Below are 26,888 nucleotides of genomic sequence, written 5' to 3' on the forward strand. Positions count from 1 at the left end.
GGAGAAGCCCCGGGAGGTTGAGGGACAACCGGTACCTGCTGTGGCAAAGCAGCTTTTTGAGCCCTGGATATCTGTCTCTCAAGAGCCTGATGTCTCCTGGCTGCGTCTTTTTCAGCCCTTTTGGATGGAGCCTTACTTGAGACAGCTTTTGCCTTGGCCCTGAGCCTGTCTGCTGCCTCAGTCTTTGATGATTTGCGCCCTCGCTTAGCAGGAGGACTGGTAGGTGCCGGAGCGAGATCGGGCTGTGACTCTTCCGCCATTACTGATCTATAAGTGAGACTGAAAAGGTAGCAAGAGAAAAATAGTGTTGAATGGACAGGTGACAACCAGTGAAAAACGCCCCTGAGATTCAATCAGGGAGATTATGTCCCTAAATCTCTCAGCTCAATACTGAAGATAGTTGTATCAAGTGAAAAGAACCAGTAGACTGGAAAACCAGTATGAACTCCTTGCACAAAAACCTGAATCCCTTCAGCACAAGTCTGAGGGTGGGATAACCAGGTAGCAAAGGCTGGACGGAACCAAAAACGGCCCCCCTGCCAAGGAGAAACAACAGCCTCTATCCCTTCAGCACAAGACTGAGGATGGGCTTGATGAAGGCTGAAATATTAATTCTGGTGATCAATCCAAAACAAGGATTAGGCCTGAGACCCTTCAGAACAAAGTCTGAGGATGGATCAACAACAAACAGGCTAGGGACAAAGCCCACATTTAAGGCCCACGTCCTAATGAAAGACAAGGTAATCAGTCTGAGAAAAAAGGAGTAAAATCCGTATTGCCAGAGGCAATGTCACATAGGTAAGGCTGGGAACCACAGGGGGACTTATTTTACTTGGTTCTGCCCTCCCCAAAAGACAAGGGGGGGGAACTAAACCAGCCACCCACTTCACCAGATTCTTCAAAAATGATGCAAAATGGCGACCGCCAGTCACGTGGGGACCAATCTGCTGTCCCGCGCCGGCCCTGCAGTGCAGGCCACCATACAAAATGGCGGATGTCGGCCACGTGGAGAAAGCCCTGCANGAAATATCCAAAATAGTTAAATAAAACCTGAGTCTGGAGAGCAGAGAAACAACACGCCTTGTCTGGGTATAGACTAAGTCAGAACTGGGCATGTGCGGACAGGCAGGAGGCGTGGCTATCTCAGACTTAGTCTTATTGGGTACAAGGGACTTCAGGAAACCCAATCAAGTGGATTATCCATCCCTCATGCTGGAGAATAGCTCTAATTTCTCACATTTAGTATTTTTTTATCTTGTTATCAAACCATTTGGAATTTAGAAGTTGATTATAGTAAATTATTTAGGATAGCTATATCAAGAACAAAGAATTCAAAAAATCCTTCTAAACCAGGGCAATGGGCACTGAATTGGAAAGTACCGTAAATACTATTAAACAGATATAAAGTACATCAGATTGGGGCAAAAAAATCTAATATATATTGATGGCACCTGAATCAGTAAGTGATTAGTGATAGTGTCCCCAATTACTGAACATCAGAGAGAGATTTATCAAATTCATCAGTTTAAAAAAAAATGCTGACAAACTGCCGAAAGCTGCTAGATGAGCCACATGTTGTGCAGGCCTATTCTAGAGTTTACTAAAGAAAAGAAGATGACAATTCAAATAATCACTAGAACAGAACTAAAGTAATCCATGGAAGGGAAAAATCGAGATAATGTAACAACATAAGCCAGTGTTACATGTTGTATTCAATGTTATTTTATTCTTTACAACCTGAGGTGATTTGAAGTATTGCAGTGTAAATTGAAATTTTTACTGACAAAATCTACCAAATATCCAGAACAACCAGATCCAGACATATTCTGGAAGCCAAATGGATAGCTCTGTTGTACTTGTAATGTTCCATCCCCAAAATGGTGAGTTTGCACATTCCTAATGATCAGCAGTCTTGCAAGCTACAGAATTCAAGCGAAACATCTTTCTACTTCAACCATTTCAAGACAATCTACCCAGGCCTAAAAGATGGAGCTTTTTCAAGCACTACCTTCTTCAATGTCTCAGGGGCAAATACTACTTTGAAACTGTGCTAATGCTCAGCACTGGCAAATGTGAATGCCATAATGCTTGAAACAGAACCGCGAAATAAAATGACTTTTGTATCCATTTTTCATACTGTCTACCAAAACACTCTCTTTAAAACTGCTAAAACGTACAAATGTAATTAATATTTGGAATTCCCACCCCCAATCCCCATCCTCAAGAAAATATTGCTGTACTCAAGATGAAAGAAGCCTTTGATATTGATGTTATCTATGATTAATTATAAAATGAAAGATATAGATCTGTGACACATTCTGTCTATGTTCTTGATTCTGGATATATCAGTTCTTCACACTTAAAAATCTGAATGAATTAAAAACCGGTAAGATCAAAACCAGAAAACAACAGCACTACAGATGCATTTGTATTTGATCTCTAAATATAGAATTCAATTCAGCCTTACAGGCTGTAAACAATCTCTTACAGATATAAGGACCAATTTCATCCACTTCGTGGAAAATCAGAAATATGTCAATGGTATAACTGAAAACCTTCGGCCAAATTTAAATTGATAAGTCTGAAGATCAGCATTTAAGTGTGTTTGTTCCTTTATGGATATTGAAATAGGCTCATCTTTTTATTTCGGGGGCAGATAGAGAATTCTTTCTCTTTTGTTTGGGTGTGCGTGCGTGCGAGTGACACAACAGCAGGGTCAAGTTAGGCATTTTCCAAATTTTTGACACATCAATCCTGAAAGGTTTGCCATCACTAGTATAAATTAACAACCTTATTTTCACTGAAATTATAGATTGGCTACAAACTACTGTAAGCTCCTGCAATGTTACCCCCTTCCATCCTCTTTCATCTTGTTCCTAAGGCAGCTAGAAGAATGCTGGAGCAGCTAAGATGCAGTACTTGGCTTTCCGATACATAAAAGAGTGATAGTGATGATGATGATGATGACGATGATGATACTTGCAAGGGTAGGATGCTTTAGCAGCCAGCCTGGAGGTTTCTGGGAGTTCCGAAGAAACTGTGAACATCATGTTGGCAAACAAATGGTAACCTTCAAAATCAGCTTTCTTGACTACACCATCTGTTCAGAAATATGTACCACACTGGCACACTAGATAACACTAATAATATACGTGATATTACCTAAGGCATTTGTTCTGAATTTTGCATCATGTTAAATCTCCAGTTAATATAGTCATATTAGAATGAAGTAATGCAACAATATAGGTAATTCACACCTGGTGTTTCTGTTTGAAGTCAAAGGAAGTTACCATGTCCTAACAAATTAATGATCTGATAGATTTCATCATAAATAGCAATAGCAATAGCACTTAGATTTATGTACCGCTCCACAGTGCTTTGGGTCTTCATTTTACCAACCTCAGAAAGATGGAAGGTTGAGTCAACCTTGAGCCAGTTAGGACTGAACTCCTGGCTGTGGGCAGAGTTCCTGCAATCTAGCCACTATGCTACCACGTATGATTTTAAGCAATATATTTTACTTTGTTAAGGCCCCAAAGCTAGAAACCATGAGACTGTAAATTCTAATCCTTCCTCAGGTGTGAAAGTTAGCTGGGTAAACTTTGGTTTAATCATTCTCCTACAGCCCAATCCCCCTTACAACAAGGCTGTTGTTGTGAGTAAAATAGAAGAAGGAATATTAGGTATGATCCTCTTGAGTTGTTTATTATAATGATAAAAGCAGAATAAAATAATCTAACAACAAATCCAAACAACCGTTAGAAACCTGAACTCTTGCTTTATATCATTAGCTGTCTGTTAAAACAAAAACTTGTATATTGCAGGCTCTCAAATGTACTAATTAGGCATCTCAGAAGTTCAATCTTTATTTTATCAAACACTAATAATATTTCCCTTAATTAAATGATAATATGTTTCAAATGGTACAAAGATTCATTAATTCCGTATTCCTCTGAAAATAAATTCAGCTGTGCTTATACGTTCTTGAAAGAGTTCTAACATTATGATAAAAGCAACTGACCAAGGACATCATCACACGCCGACTAGAGTTTTTAAAAAGTTGAGCGGCATTTCAAAATGTTTAGATTATACAAAAAGAGGAACAGCCACTGAGAAAACATCAGAAGAAAAGGAACTAATCTACATGGCTATTACACAGAATTCTCTCAAGTCCTGCTAATAACCTTCCTCATTGTGATGGGGAAAGCAATGTTCCTGGGAAGGATCAGCAAACCGGCTGGGACTATACAGGTGTTAAAAGGTGTCTCAGCTGTCCAACTAAAGAAAATAGGCATTGTATCACACACCAGAGATATAGAAAGATGCTGGAGAAGATGATCATCTGTCATCATCTTTACCTGTGACAGGTAAAAACATGCTTTTTTTGAAAAACAGCGCCATCTGTTGGACATAAAAGCAACACACGCTAGACTGAGCCACAGCAACGCGTGGCCGGCTATAGCTAGTGTTAGTATAAATAACTGCAAGTGGATGCTATGGGGCATAGGTGCCAAAGGCACAACAGAGTATTGGCAGGTGGGTGTTATGGACTGGTGCTAACAAGTACAGGTGTGTGTGTATGTATGCCATGGGCAGGTGTTATGGAGTATGGGTGGGTGGGTGCTGCAAGAAGGCACTTGGAGTGTGGGTAGGTGAAAAAGCAGCAGAAGTGACTTGTAACCTCCTGCCTGCTTCCCCAATGACTTTTCTCATCAGTAGTTGGAAGATTAAAAATGGAGACCATGTGGACACTGAAACATTTTAATTGCAAGCCAGTTGCCAATTCATGATCACATGATACAAATCACGACCATAGAAAGACTGCAATAGCTGAAGCTTTGAGGACCGGTCATAAGTCCTCTTCGTTCAGCACCATCATAACTTGGTTGCTGAACTAGTGGCCCATCTATATAAGTATTGTGTATATTGTTTTGTTCCAAAAAAGCACAGCAGCTTTATAGATGTATGGAATACATGGGAATCAAACTATATTACTTATACAAGGAGGTGGAAGAGAATTTAATTATAAAGCAAAGATGTGGCCAGGAACTGATGTTGAGACAGATAATGAATTACTCGTGTGTAAATTCCCAATTAAGCTGAAATTGAAGAAGAAAGCCTACAATGTGATCCTGAGCATACAGCTCCCATTTTTAAAGGGAAAAAAATCAGGGATTGCTTTGATATTGAACCTTTTTGATCAGGAACCAGAGGAACGGGTGGAATGAAATCAGCAACCTGGTTGCTCAGGATAAATGTGCAAGCAAAAACTGCCCAAAGACCAAGAAATAGAAGAAAGTAAGCTGGATGTTAGAACAAGCAGTAGAAATCACCAAGAGAGGCTAACGCCATGAAAGACAATGATCTGAAGAAGGAATTTTGTTTGAAAGCAATATTACAAAGACAATCATAAAGGCAATCGGAACAGACACGGAAACCAAATCTTCCTAAGACTCTTAACTCAGAAGACAAGTTCCAACTTCAAATTGGTATACCAGGAGTACACCAGTGGACAAGTGGTAACTGATTCAAATAAGATCAAAGAAAGGTGAAAGGTGTGTGCAGGTAGCCCTCAACTTAACAACTATTTGTTTAGTGACCATTCAAAGTTACAACTGCACTGAAAAAAGGGATGTTATGACCCTTTTTCACACTTAACAATTGTTGCAGTGTGGTCATGCGATCAAAATTTGGACATTTGGCAACTGGCATATATTTATGATGGTTGCAGTGTCCCAGGGCTATGTGACCACCTTTTGTGACCTTCTGACAAGCAAAGTTAATGGGGAAGCCAAATTCACTTAACAACTGTGTTTCTAACTGAACAAAAGCATTAATTCACTTAACTGTTTCAAGAAAGGTTGTAAAATGGCTTACTTAACAACTGTCTTGTTTAGCAATGGAAATTTGTGGTTGTAAGTCAAAGACTACCTATACTGAAATTCTGTACAAGTAGGATGTCAACGTCCAAAATACCTTACCAAAGTGGTTTTCAAGTATTTTGGTCTCAGGATCCCTTTACATTCTTAAAAATTAATTGAGGAGCCTAAAGAGGTTACATTTATGTGGATTATACAAGTAGTCTTTAACTTACAATATGCATACTCTGTAAACTGCTTAGAGAGGGCTGTAAAGCACTATGAAGCAATATATAAATCTAAGTGTTACTGCTATGGCTACAACCACATTGGAATTGTCATCACTTGAACGAACCCAATTTTATTGCCATTTGTACAGTGGTCGCTAAATGGATCATCACGGTTATTACATCATTAAGCGAATCTGGCTTCCCTAATTGATTTTGCTTGTTGAAAGCCAGCTGGGAAGGTCACAAATTGTGATCCTGTGACCACTAAACCCTGCAATTACCGCAAATAACAAGCTGAATGCTTAGTGCCTAAATTGTGATCATGAGGCTTAGGAGGTGGTGCAACAGTTATAACTTTTGTGGACAGATAATTAAACGAACAGTCATTAAGTCGAGGACTACCTGCAATGTGCTTTGCTGATTATAGAAAAGTTTTTGATTGACTTAAACAGGTCAAGCTACACAGTATCCTTAGAAATAAATATGAGACTTTCAAAACATCTCATTGTTCTCATGAAAAATTTCTACACAGGACAAGAAGCCACAGACTGGATTGAACATAGTAAAACGAACTAGCCTACATCTATATAGCAGCATTCCCCAACCTTTCTGGATTGGCACTGGGGGGGGGCAGAGGGAATGGTTTTGTGTGAGGGGCAGGTGCATGTGCGTGCACGCATCTTCATTTGTTCCGCCATTCATGTGGCCTGGTTGCGAACAGGCCATGGCCTGGTAGTGAGCGACACACTACAGATTGGGTAACCCTGCTACATAGGACTGAGACAAGGCACTATGTTCTTTCTTTATATATTCATTCTATATGCAGAATATATATTGAAAGAGCTCAGACAGGAAGATGAGTATGGCTTTCACACTGGAGGAACAAACATGAATAACCAACACTGTGCTAATGATGATATTAAAATGCAAACAATAGGCAACCTCTACTAAATTAAAAACAAGAGGCACAATGAAAAATGGGATTGAGATTAAATATGAAGACGACCAAAGCAATGACAGAAGATTCATCAGCCTTAAAAAGATATAGTGAAGTAGTAGATAATTTCTCCCTTTTAAGGTTGTCTATTAACAATAAAAGAAATGGTAGTCAATAAATACATTGCAGACTAGCACTCAGTAGTGTAGTAATGAAGGCCTTGAAGGTCTTATAAAAATACTCATATATTGTGACTATTTATAAAAGGATCATAATCATGCAGGCAACAGATTTGCCTGTGATGCTCTATGACAATGGAAACCATATTTAAAAAGAGCAGGATAGAATTGATGCTTTTGATGTTAGACTCCTGAGAATACCATAGATATAGAAGAAAACAAACAACAAAAACATCATAGAACAAATCAACCCAGAGTTCTCATTTGCATCATAAATGATCAGGCTCAGTTATCATATTGCGAGTACATTACATAAAGTTCCTGGACCAATGGAAGAGCTGGAAGAAATGAGATGAAGAGGGTGACCAATTGCACAGATGAACTTGACTACACACCACTGGAAGACCCGGAGGAGCAGGAGATAAATAACACTGGAGAAGGTCTATCTACTGTGTTTCCCTGAAAATAAGACCTGGCTTTATATTGTTTTTGGCTCCAAAAGACGCATTAGGGCTTATTTTCGGGAAAACATGGTATCAGGGTAATCAGCCTGGCTTGGCACACACCCCAGGGCGCACACAAGAAGCAGCAAGTGCACGGGGGCCATTGTGTCCGGTGGACTCTGGGGCTACACAACTTGCGCAGGTCAATTACCTGTCCAAACAGCAGGTGGAGGCACATGTGTGGGGGGAGGCAGGTGATCCAGCCATGCTGCATGGTTCCCTGGCTCTGGAGAGGCTCGCAAAAGATTTGCATGGTGGCACTGGCAGCAGGCAGAGGCATGGGGGGGAAGTAGGCGATCTCAACACAACGTACGGCCGCCTGCCCCGGCGTGGCTGTGGGCAAGCCAAGAAACAATGGGATGGAGAGAGCGGCGCATCAGGATTGCCTGTCTCCCCCCCATGATTCTGCCTGCTGCAGGTGTGGCCGTGCGAGCCTCCCGCAAGCCAGGCGGCCACACAGTACATCTGGATCACCTACCTTCCCCCCTGCGTCTCTGCTTGGAAGGCCGGCCTGGTGGTCCCAGAGCTCAGACTTACCTGTGTTGTGCAGGCTGCGGCCAGATACCGTCAGCCCCCACGCGCTTGCCACCTCCTGTGCTGGCCACATCCACCCCTCGGGCTTATTTTTGGGATAGGGCTTATATTAGGCTCACGCTAAAAAAATCAGACTAGGGCTTATTTTCTGGGTGGGTCTTATTTTTGGGGAGACACAGTCTGTGGTATCTAAGAATGAACAGTGATCTAATATCAGAAAACAAATCACTCATTTTCCCAGAAAACCCCAATCCAGTTGATCTACTAAAGGGCCACAGGAAAATACAGTCTATCCACTCTTCCTGTTTTGAGCATTTGTAATCTCACAGCTGTTTGATAATTTGACTTTTTTGAAGAAAATACTAACTACTAGGAAGCCTTTTGTAAACACCATTCTGGCCGGCATTATGTTATACACCAAAAAAATCTCACCAAGATGGGCTATATTGCAATTGTATCTCTGATGATATCACAGCAGACATCACTGTTGAGATTTACAACTTTGTTCTCATCCACAAATAGTAATATACCAGTATTTCTATACAGGTAGTCCTCAGCTTGTACCTATTTGTTTAGTGATTGTTCGAATACAATGGCAGTGAAAAAAGTAACTTATGACTACTTTTCACACTTACGATCATTGCAGCATCCCCATAGTCATAGGATCAAAATTTGGATACTTGGCAACAGGTTCATATTTATGATGGTTGCAGTGTCCTAGGATCATGTGATCACCTTTTCTGACCTTTTGACAAGCCAAGTCAATGGGAAAGCCAGGTTCACTTATGTAATAAAAAAAAATCTATGCAAATTATGCTCACATAGATTTTGGACAACAATATGGTGATTCCTTGTGGCAAATTTTATTTAAATATGCAATATCAGAGGTCCCCAACCTATGGGCTGCAGCCCACTACGGGGCCAAGGCCTCTTGGCCACTAGGCTGCGTGGGTGGCTGGCCACTGCACGTACCCGTGTGTATGCTCATGCCCCCATGTGCCGGCACTAGCTGAGCCGCAAGCCCCGAGTCTCACACCAGTGCTAGCCAAGGCGCAAGCCTCACACTGGTGCTAGCCAAGCCACGAATACCAAGCAACACACTGGTGCTAGCTGAGCCGCGGGCCTCGTGCCGGTGCTAGCTGAGCCGTGAGCTCACACCAGCACTAGCTGAGCTCCAAGCCGCAAGTCTCACGTGGGGCTAGCCAAGCAGTGAGCCTCACAGTGGCACTTGACGATCCATGAGCCCCGAGCTGCATGCCGGCACTAGCTGAGCCACGTGCCCATGTTAGCCAAGCTGCAAGCCAGCACTAGCCAAGCCGCGAGTCTTGCAGCGGCGCTAGCTGAGCTACGAACCATGCAGCAGTGCTAGTTGAGTCGCAAGCGTCACATCAGTTCTAGCAGCCCCATTTGCAGAGTGCAGCCCCATTTGTGTGTGTGCACAGGCGCACATAACGGTGCCTGTCCCACTGGGCCACCAACCCAGAAAGGTTGGAGACCCCTGTTCAATATGACAATATAATTAAAAGTATATCATGGTGCATAGCAAACCAATCCATTCCACTTCACTAATAACTGCAATCTCAAAAAGTGCAAATGTGCAAGAAGAAACAAATTACTTTTAAGCCAACTGACACTAAGTATGATATTGTCCATATAGACAATAATATATCCAATATCCAGCTGTGCTCTCACTGCATCTAAAACAGAGATCTTTCTTAAGAACAGATTATATTGTAAAGAGTAGATACCAAAATACCCATAAATAACTAAATAATATACAAATTGCAACATAAAATACAGAGTAACATCAAACCCATCAAATGAAACAATTTTTCTACTTCACTAAGTAGAATATTTTTAATGAAACATGTTTAAGGAATTGCAGAAGTTCATTTTATTACACGAATGACTATTTATTCCTTTCTGCACTGTCAAATGGTAAAAAGAATGGTAGTAGTAATTTACTTCTAATAAGTCAAATTGCCCTTCTAATTTCAGAACTGACTTTTGCTTCCATCATCTTTGCCAATCATAATCTCAAAGTCACTAGAGATTAATAAAATTATTACAGGAGTTTCTCAGGCTTGGTAATTATAACTACAATGTGACCAATGATAGGTAGGTTGCTATGATTATTTTTACCATATAATCATATAACAATCAATCTCACATGTGTTTTTGGTTACTTACACAGTTATTTTCACTGCTCTATTTATCAATGCCAAATCCAGCATATTATATACGTATAACAAGAAGAAATCCATGGTGGTTGATTTCTCAGTATTTTGTATTATTTCCTTTACAAAATTCTTCATCGTAAAAGAAAGGCAATGGGAAATGTCTTTCTTCTTCTTCTTCTTCTTCTGCCATATCCGTTATCGGACGTTGGTGATGATGTTAGCAATCCTGTTTTTATCAGCAGCCACATGAAAAAGTGCTGCTGAGTTTTTTCTTTACAGAAGAAATAAGTGTCCTTTTAAACTGCATGTCTCATCTGATAGTCAAATTATTCTAGAATTGCCAGTACAGAACAAGCATATTTACAGAAGAAATACCCTTAATTAAAGTTCAACTGCATTATCTGCATTTCATTATTCCTGAGCCAGCTAGTTCAGGAATTCTGGGAGTTGAAGTCCACAAGTCATAAAAGAGCCAAGGTTGCCTACCCGTCCTAGGGAAATATTTTGCATTTTTTTTACATGGGATACAAGAATTTCTAATCAAACCACACTCTCTGTCTACCATTCTTATTTTTCCAAGCTAATGAAATACTGAAAAGAAATTTATGTAAAGGTGCTTGAAACTCTTGACTTTCATTCAACATAGTTAACTGTCTCAAAACTGAAAATTAAAGGGACCAAATTTGTATTGGTGGGAGAAGTTAACAAAAGAAAGGCCAACTTTGAAAATGAGCCAGATCAGACTAGAAAAATATTCCAGGAAACATAATCTCTTTGTATTCCTGGGCAAAGTAGATTGATAATAGCTAGAATGTTGCTGACTATTCCTTTTCATGTTCTTTCCAACCTGGGCATATAATTCAGAATAAAGTAAAAGCAGCTCACACAGCTTTTCCCACTTATACACAAACACACAGAAAACATAAAAAGGAACAGCAGAAATATACACACACATACCCCAGATTCATTTGTTGCAAAAAAATATATACCCGGCCTTCTATTGCTACTGCTGGTAAGGAACTGGAAAAAAGATTCCAGAAGCCATATTGTATGTGTTATTGTGTAACATTTTTTATTATACATTTTGCTAAAATTTACCTGAATTCACATACACATGAAAATGCTTTCTGTTCAAATAAGCTAAATGGATGTTTATTGCCCTTTACTTTAATCTTCCTCTCTAACAACTTCACCACAAGCCTATGAGACAGGTTACAGACTGAACTAAAGTGATTGATCTAGAAAGGCAAATACAATTTAAAGATGTATACTGTCATCCAGTTTTGATTAATTGGCAAACCATTAGCATTTATAGTGTCAGCAAACAAAGAAATCTATAATAAAGTTGATAGGGTATGTTTCATGGGTCCCAACTTTTAATCAACCTCTTCAAGACTGTACAATAATGTGTCTCTATGAAATCTAGTCATTTCTCATTATATCTATACATTTGATTAATTAATAAATATTCATTGAAAACTGCAGAAATCTAGCCCCTACTGAACAAATATATGAGTATTTTTCTGCAGAAACAATTCTCTGCTGTTTTGAATTAATGTTATATATTTTAACACCGGAATAGGATATACATTTTGTAAATAAGTGAATAAATATGGAAATAACAATAAGAACAAGTCTAATGAAAGTTAAAATTCATACACGTATCCTCGACTTACAACCATTTGTTTACTGACTGTTCCAAATTATAAGGGTACTGAAAAAGTGACTTATGACAGTTTTTCCATATTTATGACTGTTGCAGCATCCCCATGGTCATAAGATCAAAACTTGGACGCTTGACAACTTGAACGTATTTATGATGTTTGCAGAGTGTCCTGTGATCATGCAATCACCTTTTGCAACTTTTTGACAACCAAGTCAATGGGAAAGTCAGATTCACTTAACTACCATGTTAGTAACTTAACAACAGCAGTAATTTACTTAAGAACTGTGGCAAGAAAGGTTGTAAAGTGGGACAAAACTCAACTTAATTGTCTTACTTAGCAATGTAAATTTGGGGTTCCACTGGTCGAGAACTACCTGTACATAATTCATGGAATTAACTCAGAAATATAGAGGAAGAACAGGGAGGTAGCGGAAATATACAGGAACCAACAACAGGTTTTTTTTCAACTTCTGAGTCCACTAGTATCTTAATTGTGATTAAGGAAGCATTTTTGAATACTTTGCAACACTACAGGGCCAAAATTTACCTTATGTTTTTAATCAAATTCAAGATTTTTATTTTATAGCCTAATACAGATAGTCCTCGACTTACTACAGTTTGATTAATGACCGTTCAAAGCTACAACGGCATTGAAAAACGTGACTTATGACCATTTTTCACACTTACAACCATTGCAGCATCCCCAGGATCATGTCATTTACATTCAGATGCCTGACAACTAACTCACATTTATGACGGTTGCAGTGTCTCAGGGGTCATGTGATCACCTTTGGCGACCTTCTGACAAGCAAAGTCAATGGGGAAGCCAGATTGACTTAACAACCTTGTTTACTAATTTAACAACTGCACTGATTCACTTAACAACTGTGGCAAGAAAGGTTGTAAAATGGGGCAAAACTCAACTTAACAAATGTCTCACTTGACAACAGAAATTTTGGGCTCAACTGTGGCAGTAAATCGAGGACTATCTGTACAGCTTTGGGAGGAAATTATTTTAAGGAGAAAAAATAGGCCAAGAAGCTTTCTTTATTTACTACCAACAATTCTGTTAATTTATGCTCGCTTTCCATCTTTTGTAGTTTCAGTTGTGTACCTCAGTAAACATGGCAATAGAATTCCATTGAAAGAAATCCTGTAACAAAACCTATCAAAGTTCCATGTTCCTGCAGCTCTATTTTAGATGTAAAAAAGTACGGCCACACAATTCTGTATGTACATCTCCAAGTTAAAGTCCCTTAAGCAGAAAAGTCCCTTGCGCAAAAAAGAAGCATGTACAAAGAAATAGAAAACATACAGAAGTATAACACATACAGACTGAATTAAAGCCCCTTAAGCAAAAAAAAAAAAAAAAAAAAAAGCATGTTCAAAGAAACAGAAAATATATGGAACCTTCTCTAATAACCATAAAAATTCTATCTTTTAATTCTGCTAGAGATTGTCTTACATTTTGTCTTCCTCAATTATTATTCTTAAGCAACTTCATGGAATTCATGAACAGTTCTAGAACAAGCTGCACACCTTTTTTAAGTTTCAGCAGATTTCTTTAGTGAACCTGATTAACAAATAAACAAAAATCTATCCCTGTAAAATGTTGCACTTACAGATATATCAATGTAGCCATTAATTTCCAGAAACAAATGTGATATTTATTTTTAGTTTGCAACTAATTATAGAGAAAACCTCATTCCACTTCCACAGATAATAATATCCTATTTTTAAAAGTAAAACTGGATTTCAACATTTCACCATTCTGCATTTTCCAAAGCTTCAAAGAGAACTCAAAGCTCATGTAAAAAATCTCTGTAATACAAATGAACTGCACGGCATATTGTACTGCCAGGTTCTGTGCAACAAATGTAGCTACAGTTCAACTCAACAATCAGATAAAAGCAATTTGTTAAAATAACACCTGGAATTTTTTCTCATTGCAAAACTATTAAATCATGTGGAAAGACAAACATGAAGGCAGAGCTGGATATTTTTTTTCTCTTGAACTGCATTCACTCAAACACCTACTACACCTATTTCAAATGTTTCTAAAATTCAGAGTTTACCCCACTGGTAGAAGAAATACTTCTAAGGTACATGCTGACCACATGCTTTTTATATCGTGCCCAAAGCCTTTTTTTTAAAAACTAGTCCATGAAAGGGCAACTGTGTTTTAAAGGGATTAAAATATTTGCATTAGCAATGACCCTTTCTTTTCGTATGGGTGGAAATATGTGAGCTTTCCATTTACTGAGGAGCTCTGCATATCTCAAAGGCTTGCATACCACCCTCAGTGCAACAGAAGATTGTTCAATAGAAAACATCTTATCAGGTATTTTATACCTCCTCCTAAGTAGAGTTCAAAGTAGCAACATGCTTCAGCATTCTCACTATGCAAAAGCTATTATCCACACAATGAATGAAATAGCCCATTCGGCTTTGGGTCACTGTGAGGTCAAGAGGTGCCCCTTTGTTTTATAATTTAACCTATCCATTAGACGGGAGGAAAAAAAGAAGCTTAGCTAAAAATGCCTGATAAAGATCACAATTCACTAAACAATGGGAAGGAAATCTGGAATTTAAGACTTTACTTAGTTTTTAAAATGGTATGTGTTTATGGAGCATGGACACACAATACATAACACACCCACACTTATAAGATATACATGAGACAGCACTTGGTCTCTGTTAAGTCCTTCTGCTGTGAGATCTCAGAAGACACAATACCAAAACCAAAGCAAGCTAAGGAAAAGACCTTTTGCTCTGCCTTTGTTGGTTTAAGTCTGGGACATAAACATTATTTTAATACAGTATTTGTATTTCTTGGGATTAATAGTTCAGCCCTCTTGGAATCCTTTGTCTTTCTTGACAGAAGAATGCAGCATGCGGCACACGTTCCCCTTACAACAAGGAGGACAAAGGATTCAGTGATCAGGAGACAATTAGTCCCAATTAGGCCTATTTCGCAGCTGAGTGCAAAGAGAGGGGGAAGGGTGCTCACATTTTCACAAAATATGTCCCTCTGGCAAGTTCCAGTGAAATCAATAAAGCTACAAGTCGGTTACAAGGCCTGCAGCTCGCACACAAAATTGCACTGAGTTTTAACCAAGTCTCTGACATCTGGAGCTCTTTGAATCTAACATACTATGCAACCCATTTTGGACATTTTTGATCGACTTATTTATAGCAGAGGGCAGCAATAATTGCAATATTTCCACATCCTATTCTTAGGGTTGGAAACAACTTCGTTGCAGTTCACACAATAGAATAGCTAATGTTTCAATCATCTCCTTTTTAAAAAAAACTAAAAACAAAATGTTTTAGTCTTTATCCCTGCAAAGATGCCTGGAGGCATGAGCCTGGTAAAAGCTACAAAATTGTCAAGTAATTTTTAAAGTCCAATTATTTATGTTTTTAAATGCTTATATGATTATTAAGTCATTGTGTTAGGAATGTTTAGATTAGCCTAGTTAACTATTCTGAATTATACTGAAAAATAAATGAAAAATGTATGTTAGAAAAACCCACATCTCCACTGTAAGCATACAGTAGATAAATTAGATAATTAATGCAGGATAGACATGATTTTTTAAAATCCCTTTGATATCAATGAAGATGGTTACACAATGACTGACAACATGAATGGCTCAACTGTACTTACATGTGTACGTGTGGAGGCTGGAATCGGCTTTGGTTAATATTGTAGTGTGTGAATGCCTGGGTTGGATTTGAGCTGTATTCATCCACAGAAATGGAAACTTTGCCTTGTGAAGGAATTCCATGTGCCATGCTTCCTCTTTATAGACATGAGCGACTTACAACTTTCCAGAGCAAAAGACAGGAATGAGCATTGTGTTTCAGCCAATGTTGGAAGCCAAAGATGTCCTCATGAACTCTGTAGAATTCTGGACAACAATATGGAGACATTTATCATTTTGAAATTCCATCTAAAAACATTAAGCTCAGCCTAACATTTTTCTTGATGCATCTTTCCTATATCACATTAGCATACATAGTCATAGCAAACTCAATCTCCAAACATGGATACTTGTGTAAGCAAAATCAAAACTGTCCACAACCAAGAAGAAAGATATCAGTAGGCATTCAAAAGTACAATCTTTGGGAAGGAAGCTTAAGGTTGCTTGCAGTGATCACAGACTGCAGACTGACCAGAACATAATGGAAAATTAGGAAGGAAGGGAAATGGAATATAGTATCTTAGAAAAGACCTAGTTTGCTGATTCATATGCCAAGCGGCAATGTTTGCTTACATGCCCTATTAGTCCTAATAAAATGTTGTTAATGTATTTTTATATTGAATTTAAAACTATGTTCTTCCTATATTTAAATCTACCAGTTCTAATAACAGCAACCCAAGTTTATTTTTTTAAAAAAATCTAGCATACAAGTATCTTGTCACTCAACAGTTGTCATCTATTCCTCTTTTTCCTCCTTCTATACTTTGCAAATATAGTTTGATTTTGGCAAACGTCAAAACACTCCATTATGGGTAGGTTATCTTACATTATATTACTGTAAAACAAATAAAATGTAATTATACTCTTCATTTTGAATTTCCCTTACATTTCTCACTGATGTTTTAATAATGTATTGCCAGAATCATGTGCCATATTTCAAAATACAATTATAGCTATTTATCACATTCAGTGACTCCATTTCATAAGTTGCCATAGAGCTGGAAATGGGGCAATTAAAAAATGGGCAAATAAAAGACCAAGATATAGCACCTGTTAGAAGGAAAAGATAATGATAATATAACTTTCTAATTTGCAACGTCAATCTAATGATAAATGTAGCAAAGATTTAGAAAGTTATAATTTGAAAAAAGTTTAAAAATGCATACTTTCCCCCCCTCTTCTCTTTATTATAATATTCAAATTCCACATCATCCAGAGAAAGCACTGGAAAGGAATCCAAAACAGGCAAGAATTATGCATCCTGAATGCAATGCAAACACAAAGATTTCGTGACTAAAAGGCTACAAAAGGTTAAATAAGAACATTCAGTTTATCAGTCATTTAAGTTAAACAGGGTATCTACATTCAGAAGTAATATGCTCTTCAATATCAGACTGAAGAAAATAAGCAAGGATGGCCATTCCCATTATATACCACTTGCAAGTTTACAGAAGTACCTAGAAGACCAGTTTTAGCAACAGATTGCACGAGCAGATGGACCTTGGTATGATCCATACATCTGTCAAGGCAATGCATATGTTCTAAGGGCTCCTTTCATCCATCTGTTGCCTTCCAGGTGCTTTGGACTTAACTTGGCTATGGTTGGTGAATTATGACAATTGAATTGATACATAAGAGTATAAGGGAGAAGAACTTCTCTCTACTATATTTTAACATCCTACTAGAGCTGCCTACTTTTTAATTATTAAAATGCAAAATGAAAAGTGCTTAAAAGCCATGGGATAAATTTGTTGTCACCTACAATCCTATTTCTCTAACATATTTCCATTGGAAGCTAAAACATACAACTGTACACTCTAGATTAAAACTCTTAATTTATTACCATGAGCCATTTTATCTTAAATTGATTAAACTATGTCACACATTTCTATCTGCTTACTTTACCTATATAACTTCCTTCTCCTGTTTATATTTGTTCAGATCACTTTGAATAACATGATGCAGTGTCTTCTATCCCAATTTTTTTCAAACCATTCTCATTAAAAATAATCCTCCCCACTCAAAGGTACATAAATTTGGGCAAATACATTATAACAATTCATTTCTGCACACACACCCCACTTCTATTCTCAAATACATATATATTTATCTGTCAATCCATGTTCTTCAGATAAATATTTTTTTCTCCCCACTGCTATCAGAGAATACACTGCTTCCAATCTTGGTTACTGGACCAAGTTATTCTAAAAGCCTACCATCAAGCACAAAAATAATATTTCTGATTCCAAATCTAGTAATTGGAAAAAAAACCTCATTACCTTATTACAAAAAAAAATATCTTTAAAAATGTTGTAGGAAGGAGTGTAATCCACTTCTAAAGTGAGATAAAAATATATTTTAAGAAGTATCTGGGCTTTTTCAGTAACTCCAAAATACACAGCGTTTGGAGCTCTATACTGTTCCAAACTTGAAATATGCCCTTTTGCTATAACTGAGAAGAGCTAGGAATAGCCAGAAAGTCCCATGTTGTATATTGTACGGCTCTTTTCCTACAATGATGCTATCTTTGAATCCAAATACTATTCAAAATTAAGTGTGTAAGAGTATACAATGAAGTTTAAACTCTACTTCAGAACAAAATTCAAGAAACAAATTTTCATGATGGGCATCTCCCTTTTATTGTTACACAACCTCAGGCCTACATAGGATTCCATATGGTACATAGGTTAAGGACTCTCACAACTCCCTTTCTACAATCAGGATTGTTTGTTTCAAATTATGAAAAGCCCTGATGATGAAATAAAATCCTAATTCCATCAACCAGGCATAGACCCAAATGAAATGTACTTCTTTAAATTTCATTAAGTTGTATCTACATATCTACATATATATACACACACATACATACACACACAAACATGTATGTATGCATGTGTATATAAGATTCAGTACATAAAATATTTTCCCAGTTATTCGTGCAAGATAACTGCCTACAAATTATAATGAAGGAACCTCCATACCAACTTTGCAGCTGTTTCCTTAATTTCCACCACAATTATATTTTACTGTTATTTTGCATAACAGTAAAATACAACACCTGCTTCCAATTGCAGTTCTGTAGTGAAGACTGTAATTCTCTTTTGAGATACTAACTATGAAAGCAGTGTGCAGTGTGGAGCTGCATAATTGCACTGCACTGAAAAGTAAATACAAATGAAAACATCTTCCCGTTAGAGAAATGACTGTCATTAAAAAAGAATGTTAGCCCTGAGAGCTCAGAGGGAAAAAAATACACTTTGTATTGTGAGAATTTTAGTCTTGGCGTACATTAGGCAGTAATGTTGAAATGGCACAGCAATTTTTTTCCTCACACAAAGCATATTCTATTGGATAAAAGACAACATTAATGAAATACAACCCCATACTTTTTCTGCCCTTTAAAAAATAGATAAGCCACTGTATTTTCATTAACTGGCGGAATTAATGTTACATATTATAAAAAGCTCACTGAAGAGAATTTAAGATCTTAATTCAATTCTATTTATTTTCTATTTAACTTTCAACTATGAGGGGGGAAATGTTAAGGCTTAAGTATACAGATACACATGCAGAAAATCTTGAACTTCACTTTTTGAATTCTTAAGTGAAATATGTCATTTATATTCACATTCTATTCAACAGAAGAAAAATACAGCTTTTTAAATGACCATCAGTAAATATCAAACTCAGGAATAAAGATTATATTTTATATCAAAAGAGACTGATTTTATTAATTTTCTTTTAATGTCTTTCTAGTGCAAAATAGCCCTCATATTAAAGAGAATGGCTGTGGTCTTTAATGAATAACTCTTTGAAGAAAATATAAGGCAAAGTCAACTACTTCAAAACTTTTACATACATGCTGGTATTAGCGTCCCATAAGAATTTGTTTTAACAATATAATTCTTTTCTTCTCCTTAGAACAATCATTTTCTAAAGGAGTTATACATACTATGGAATAGCTTTGACCTTGGTATTCATTTTAATGCTAATATAACCAAAAAACTACCAACAACCCTTAATTACCGTATTATCTCGTATTATCTCATATATGATTATAGAATTCAGAGAAGAACTCAAAAATGACAACATCCTACAAGAATATAGTTGATATGATGGAAAAACACCACAAGATCAAATGAATTCACTGGTTCAGTTTGAAGTCTATAAAAGCAGGACACTGATAACATTTACACTGCAATTTTGTCTCACAACACAAAGCACTGTGAAGGATTGCATTTTTAATCAGTGGCAAGATAGAAAATTAAAAATAATACAAAATAATACCAAACCCATTATTTGCTGAGAGGAAAAAAACATCCATAACATGGGGAGTGAAGAGAAATCCATCATTTAATTCGTCACCTGGGAGTGTTAGTTTACCTTTACTTTTAACTAGCACTAGCCAGAGAAATCCTGAAATATTTGAGATAAGGGGAAAGAATACCCATATTAGATCTCTGTACAGGCTTATATTATCTGATGCAAAATAAAGCAGCAAACAGGCAATATGCATATCAACGCATATCTACTCCCAAACAAGTCTCATTCTCAGTGGAGCCTATTTCACTGTCAGTGTGAGGACTATAGATTAAGTGTGTGTGTGTGTGTGAGAGAGAGAGAGAGAGAGAGAGAGAGAAGGCAAAGAACACTCCAGTCCAACTTTGACTCTGGCTGACTCACAGAGTCACATCTATGAAGTTTTCTTGATAAGATAAGAGAAGTGGCCAGCCACTATCTCCTTGCCCAATATCTTTTCGACTTCCCATCTCTTCTGGCCCTGCAAGTTTACACTCTCACTGCAATCTTGTGCAATACCAACGATCAGAATCAGCATGCTACTATATTCCTAATGCTAGGTAAACTGTCACTGGGAGAGGAAGGGATCTTGAGTTACATCAAAGCAACAGTTAAGCAGAAAAATATTATCCCAAACATCCGGCCTGTAAAAAGTCAAGTTTTCCTTCATCAAACCACCCTGCCGGTATTCCCTCTTGCATCCCGCAGCATTTGGGGACCCTTTAGAGAAGAAACCCTTACAGCGTCAAGCCTCTCCCTCTGTTGCAAAGATGCATTTCCTCCAGACACTTTAGCTGAAAGGGACCAGGAGCAAGGAAGACGTCCCAGGTTGCCCGCACTACCTCTTGGTGGCCGTCACTCCAATGCCCATCTAAGCAGCGCTGGGTGGACTTTCTCCCCCCTTCTTTCCCGGATAGGTGGCTGCACTCCTCTGAATCCTCGCAGGGCGTTTGGGCTGGTTCCTCTCTCCCTCTCCCATTCCCTCTTGCCAGGGCTCGGAATGATTGATCACAATCAGCGGCCAATAGCTTTGACTGCGCACCATCCTGCCTTTTCTATCGCTCCCCCCTCTTCCCAACGTCATTCATCCCAACCTGATTCTCCCTTTCTTTTCAAACTGGCGCGATAACCCTGATCAAATCTGCTAACCCATAACAAGTACACTCGGCAGAAAGATGCACATTTTTCAACCCTTCTATTAACTTTTGGAAGGGGGGGCAATGTCTCTCTCGCCCCCCCTCCCCCCCAAAAAAACCCCCTTTTGCGGGCTACTGCCCAAGTATGGCTTTGGGGGGGCGCGCGCTTAAAGTTTTCATGGTTTTTTTTTCCTACTCAGATCTCTGCAATGACCAAAACCTACACCCCCGCTCCTCGCCAAAACACAAGCCGATCGCTCTAACTCCTATTTCTCACGACGCTACGACACTTTCAGGTCGGTCGGGTTGAGGGATGCAGGGGGGGGGGGGAATGACATAACCCTAGAGCAAGGGAGGAAAATATATATATATATAATAATCGCGATTAACAGCCTGCAAACAGGGAGGCGAATACATCCCAATAAATGCAAAGGTTTCCAAGTGCCCTTAGGCCTCGGGGGACCATTGGTTTCAAAGCATGTTTTGGAAAAGCAGCCCGGGGGGGGGGGGGGGAGAGAAAGAGGGAAAAATGTAGGTGTCTTGAACGTGAAAGAAACGTGGAAAACTCCAGCTATAGTAAAAAAAAAAAAACCAACATTTGTAATTCAGTACTTTATTTTTTTTTATTTTTTTGCCCAGCTTTCCCCCACGGATTTTCTTTCCCTATGGAAATTGGGAAGGTGGGGAGAAAAAGGTGCAAAAGAAAGCCTCTTGGCAAGCGGGGAAATACGGCAAGAACAAACGATTTCTCCCCTGCCCCTCCCGGCGCCGTCCTCCTCTCCCGCCAGTCACACGTTTCAGTTTTTCAGCCTAACTAATACTTCGCATTTCACTCCCTCGATCTACCGTTTCGCCTCGTTTTTCTCCGGCAATCTTGCAGAGTACAATGCTGCTCCCTTTGGCCTACCCTCCCCCGGTCGTGCTCTTAACATTATAACCCTCGATCACCCGGAGACTTGCTAGTAAACAACGAGCAAAATTAATCTCCTCTGCCAAATCTATTCCCAAACCGCCGCCGCCCCCCCCCCAGCTCCGCAAAGGCAAGAAATGAACGCCGAATCCGGGAGGGGGGCAGGAGGAGGAGGAGGAAGAGGAGGAGAAGAAGAGAGGGGGGCATTGCAAGCGAGGGTGGGAAGGAGGAGGAAGAAGAAGGAGGCAAAAGAAAGCGACCCTTGCGCAGATCAGCAAATTAGCTTGCCTTCTCCGAGCCCTTTTTAAACCCCCCATTCTACCCAGAGCGAATGGCAAAGCAGCAGCCCGTTTTTGAGTCTGATTATTGTTTCGCGGTTGCCCTCTCTGATCTCCTTGTACATGACAAGGCACCTCTAACCCAGCGCTTTGTGTTTGTTGTTGGTAATTTCTCCTCTCCCTTCTTCCATCGGGAGTCCTCTTCCCCCTTCTCTCTCTCTCTGAACGGGGCGGATGATTTACCTTCTCTGCCTCTTTTTATTTTCCTGGAGGTTGAGGTGTATTCCTAAGGATGCCTTCAGTGCTGGGGAAGGAGCCGATCCATGAGGGGAGGGGGGGCGACGCTGCCGAGAAGCCGCTGGTTACAGAGAGCGAAAGAGCCAGGAAGACCTTGGCATAGGTGGGCGGCTGGTGTAAGGCAGGGCAGAACCTCCGACCCGCCAAGGATCCCGGGGGGGGGAAACGAAAGAGAGGAGAGAGGCAGGGAGGGAAAAGAAAAGAAAAAGGGGGGAGAAAATAAGAGCAGTCCGCGGTTTGAAGTGGGGAAAGAGAGGGGGAGAGAGAGACGGGGGGGGGGGAGAGAGAGAGAGAGAGAGAGAAAGAAGCGAAGAAGGAAGAGAACAGTGCAATGAGTAAGGACTGCCACTGGGGTCAGGGAGCAGAGCACCAGGAAACAGGGCGGCCAAACGCGCGCACACCACACACACAAACACAGAGCGAGCTCCTCCCTGCTGCTGTTGAATCTTACTTCACTGCCCCCCCCCCGCCACACTCACAGCCAAAAAAAGAAGAGCAGCATCCCTCGCCGAACGGCGGTGAATCTTTTGCCCCTGCCTGAAAGATTAAAGATTAAATGGGAGAGGAGAACCCAAGGCGTGCAAATCATCAGAATGCCTCGATGTTTTTCACTCATTATGTCGTCATCTTCATTAATCAGACCATGGTGGGGTTCCCTCCACCTTCCCTTCCCTTTAAGAAATATAACAAGGTGCATTTTTTTAAAAAAAGTAATATTAGCAGGAGGGTTAAAGCAGGAAAAATGAATACTGTACTATCACGATCTCAGCCGAAAACATGTTTGTATAAACAGGCATGAAAATACGTTTGTATAGAAACAAATGTATTTGTCTCTTGTGTTGATGTATTGCAGGGTTGCCTCAAATTGCTGTCTGGTAGTTACAGCATTTCCACAAAACACAGAGTGGAAAAGAAAATGGAACAGAAGGGAATGAAAATGGATGACTGTGTCATCCCTAGCCTCAACCTTTTGTGAAATGGGTTGGGAAGCAACTTTGTAAAATAAGACCTTTTCTTGATCATCTATTACTAAAAAAGGTAATTCACAACAGACCTTTAAACTACTGTATCTAATTTCCATATAGTTTATATTGTACATATTTACTCAGATGTTATCCTAGAAGGACTTACTCCCAGGTAACTAGGCAGTCTAAATTTATTAAATCTTTTTTTAAAATCTGCTTTTAAGCCTATTATTTTAAATAAGCTCTGTAACTTAAAAGCAAGCCTTATTGGGTTTAACAGGATGTTTTTAGAAAATGTTGCATAGCAATTTTAATTATTAATTCTTAAATTAATTATTGTAGATTATAATAAATTTCCTCCTCATAAGAATACCTGAAGTTAAATCTTCCTAAAAAAAGAATTATGAAGAATGAGAAACAATTGTCCTTAATGGTTAAAAACTCCAGACAAAACTATCTGAGGGAAATACAGTACAAAGAAATAACATTTAAATTAATTTATATCAGTGGAAGGACAGATATCATAATTAATAATAATGTCAATGAAGCTTTGTGGGGTATTTTTGTATTTGTCTAGACTTTAAGAAACTATTCTCAATACAGCATCTGAAGGTAAAACAGGTTTTTTTTTTAAAGGGAGATTCATGTATGGAAAGTTATACCAAGGTTAAATGTAGTTTTCATCAGTTTCTTTCTAACTTTATTAAGAAGTACAGTTTGAAATATTCATCTGTCATCTTTCCAAAGGAAGACAGTATATAGAGATCATTGTTTACCATTTTTGTATGCTTTATGCAGCCACAGTACTGTTTTGGAACTAGATTTTTCAAAATGTTGCAATGAAAAAAAAATATTGCAAAGCCCTTTCTCCCAGAGGCTATATTAGGACCAACAGAATAAATATGAACACCACAGGTAGCAGTGAGCCTTAAAAACCATTTTCAAACATTTTTTTTAAAATGATTGCATTTTTGAAACATATAACGTGTTGTTAAATAAAATGCATGTTCTTCAGAAAATTCATTTACAGTGCAATTCCATGTAGCTTTAGAAGTAAACCTTACTGGGTTTAATAGGATTTTCTAGAAAATGTGGGGTAGCAAATTTAATGATTAATTCTTAAATTAATTATTGTAGGTTATAGTAAATTTCCTCCTCATAACTAATACCTGAAGTTAGCTGGATTATTCTTATCTGTACTGGAAACCATGCATGCAACTAATGATAGATATGAATGAGAATACTCAGGCACTGCAACATTAAAAATTATATGGATATTTACTTCATTTTACTTACATATTTTATTTATATATCAAATTTAGAAACCACCATCTCACTCACAGAGTGACTTTTCATTATAATAGGCTACTTTAGAAAGACAATGGTTAGGCCAAAATACCAACATCCTTAAAAAAATGCAATCATAATGCAATTAAAATCAGGATAGAATAAAATATAATAAAATAATCCTAAAGCATAACAAAAAGCAAGTTTGGTACAAAAAACTGAAAAATAAACATAATAGTGATACATTCCATATACTGTAATGTTAGTTATCATTTTTAGCCTTCTTGGTCTCAAATTGAAACCATGAAAATTGTGATATAAATATCTAAAATCACTAAGTGTGTGTTATTTCTTTCTTGTTTATATTTACCATTTCCTTCAAAAAACTTAACATGACAAAATAAGGTTGAAGGCTGTCTATGAACCCCAATTATACTCACAAACCTATAGAAATAGTCCTTGTTTACTGACTACAATTGAGACTGGTAACTTGGTTGTTAAATAATAACAGAATAACAGAATTAGAGGGGACCTTGGAGGTTTTTTAGTCCAACCACCTGCTCAAGCAGGAAACCCTATACCAGTGATGGCGAACCTTTTAGAGACCGAGTGCCCAAAAACTGGCCTGCCCCCCCTGGCCCGGCCCCACTCTGCCCCTGGCTCCGCCTGCCTACAGGGCCTCTCACCACAGATCACCCAGGCAGCCTTGCAGCACCATGGAGGCCATGCCCTCCGCCCGCACCTCACAGCATCATCTGCACATGATGGGGCATGAGGGTGGAGTCTTGCCCCTGCTGCCTGGCTGCCATGTGCTTGGCTGTGCTGCTCCACGTGGGCTGTGCCTGGGGGGCCTCTCCAGGCAGACTGCTGGTGAGGAGGGGGCTGGGGGGAGGCGGGGCTGGGGCAATGGCGTGTGTGCCCACAGAGAGGGCTCCGAGTGTCACCTTTGGCACGCATGCCATAGGTTCGCCACCACTGCCCTATACAATTTCAGACAAAAGGTCGCCCAATCTCTTTTTAAAAACGTCCACAGTTTCTGGAGACAAGTCATTGTTCTAACTGTCAGGAAATTTCTCCTTAGTTCTAGGTTGCTTCTCTCCTTGATTAGTTTCCATCCATTGTTTCTTGTTCTGCCTTCAGGTGCTTTGAAGAATAGGTTGAGCTCTTCTTCTTTGTGGCAGCCCCTTAGATATTGGAAGACTGCCATCATGTCATCCCTAGTCCTTCTCTTCATTAAACAAAACATATCCAATTTGTGCAACTGATCTTCATATGTTTTAGCCTTCAGTTCCCTAATCATCTTTGTTCTTCTAGAGTCTTAAAATCTTTTTTGTATCTTGGCAACCCAAACTATAAAATACTCCAAGTGTGATCTGTGAAGTGTGGTACTGTGAAGTACAGATGAAGTAGTTGGTAAGTGAAACTATAACTGCGTGCATGATTTTACTAAAGCTTTCCTTTGTTTTAAAGTCCTGCAAAGGTTGTAAATGCAAGGGTTGGTCATAAAATTCCACTTGCAATGGTTGCTAAATGAGGCAGTCACTAAACAAGAACTTCCTGTAGTTGCCAAATACCATGTGTCCACTCAGGAGTCTCAACTGAATTCAGATCTTGTTACACTAAGATTGTAGAGATTCCAATCCCTTCTCAGGCCTGGTAATTCACTGAGTGACTTTGGGTTAGTTACTGTTAGCCCAACTTATCTATCAGGGTATTGCGGAGATAAAAAGCAGAATGATAGCCAAGTTAGAACCCTTGAGTTCAGGAGAAAAAGCAAGATATAAATATGACAAATAAAGTAATAAATATTTTAAAGTAAGCAGGCATAGAATTTAGTATGAATCCACCATAAAAGTTCTTTAAAATAAATATATGTCATATCTGAGGGTTCTGAGAGAGAGATTTGTCTACTCTAGTAGCTA

At 38.8% G+C, this 26,888-nt stretch overlaps 1 protein-coding gene across 1 annotated transcript in view; it reads right to left on the bottom strand.

Annotated features, from left to right (window-relative positions):
* MPPED2 (metallophosphoesterase domain containing 2) overlaps positions 1-15,997 on the bottom strand; it is a 130,599-nt gene extending 114,602 nt beyond the window's left edge. Inside the window, exon 1 of the mRNA XM_015811437.1 lies at positions 15,758-15,997. Within this exon, the coding sequence (XP_015666923.1) occupies positions 15,758-15,885 (128 nt within the window). The 5' untranslated portion in view covers positions 15,886-15,997. The remainder of the gene's footprint in view (positions 1-15,757) is intronic.
* Positions 15,998-26,888: the final 10,891 nt, after the last annotated feature.

This window comes from Protobothrops mucrosquamatus, unplaced genomic scaffold, assembly GCF_001527695.2.
Source record: "Protobothrops mucrosquamatus isolate PMUCROS unplaced genomic scaffold, P.Mucros_1.0 scaffold_50, whole genome shotgun sequence".
NCBI lineage: Eukaryota > Metazoa > Chordata > Lepidosauria > Squamata > Viperidae > Protobothrops > Protobothrops mucrosquamatus.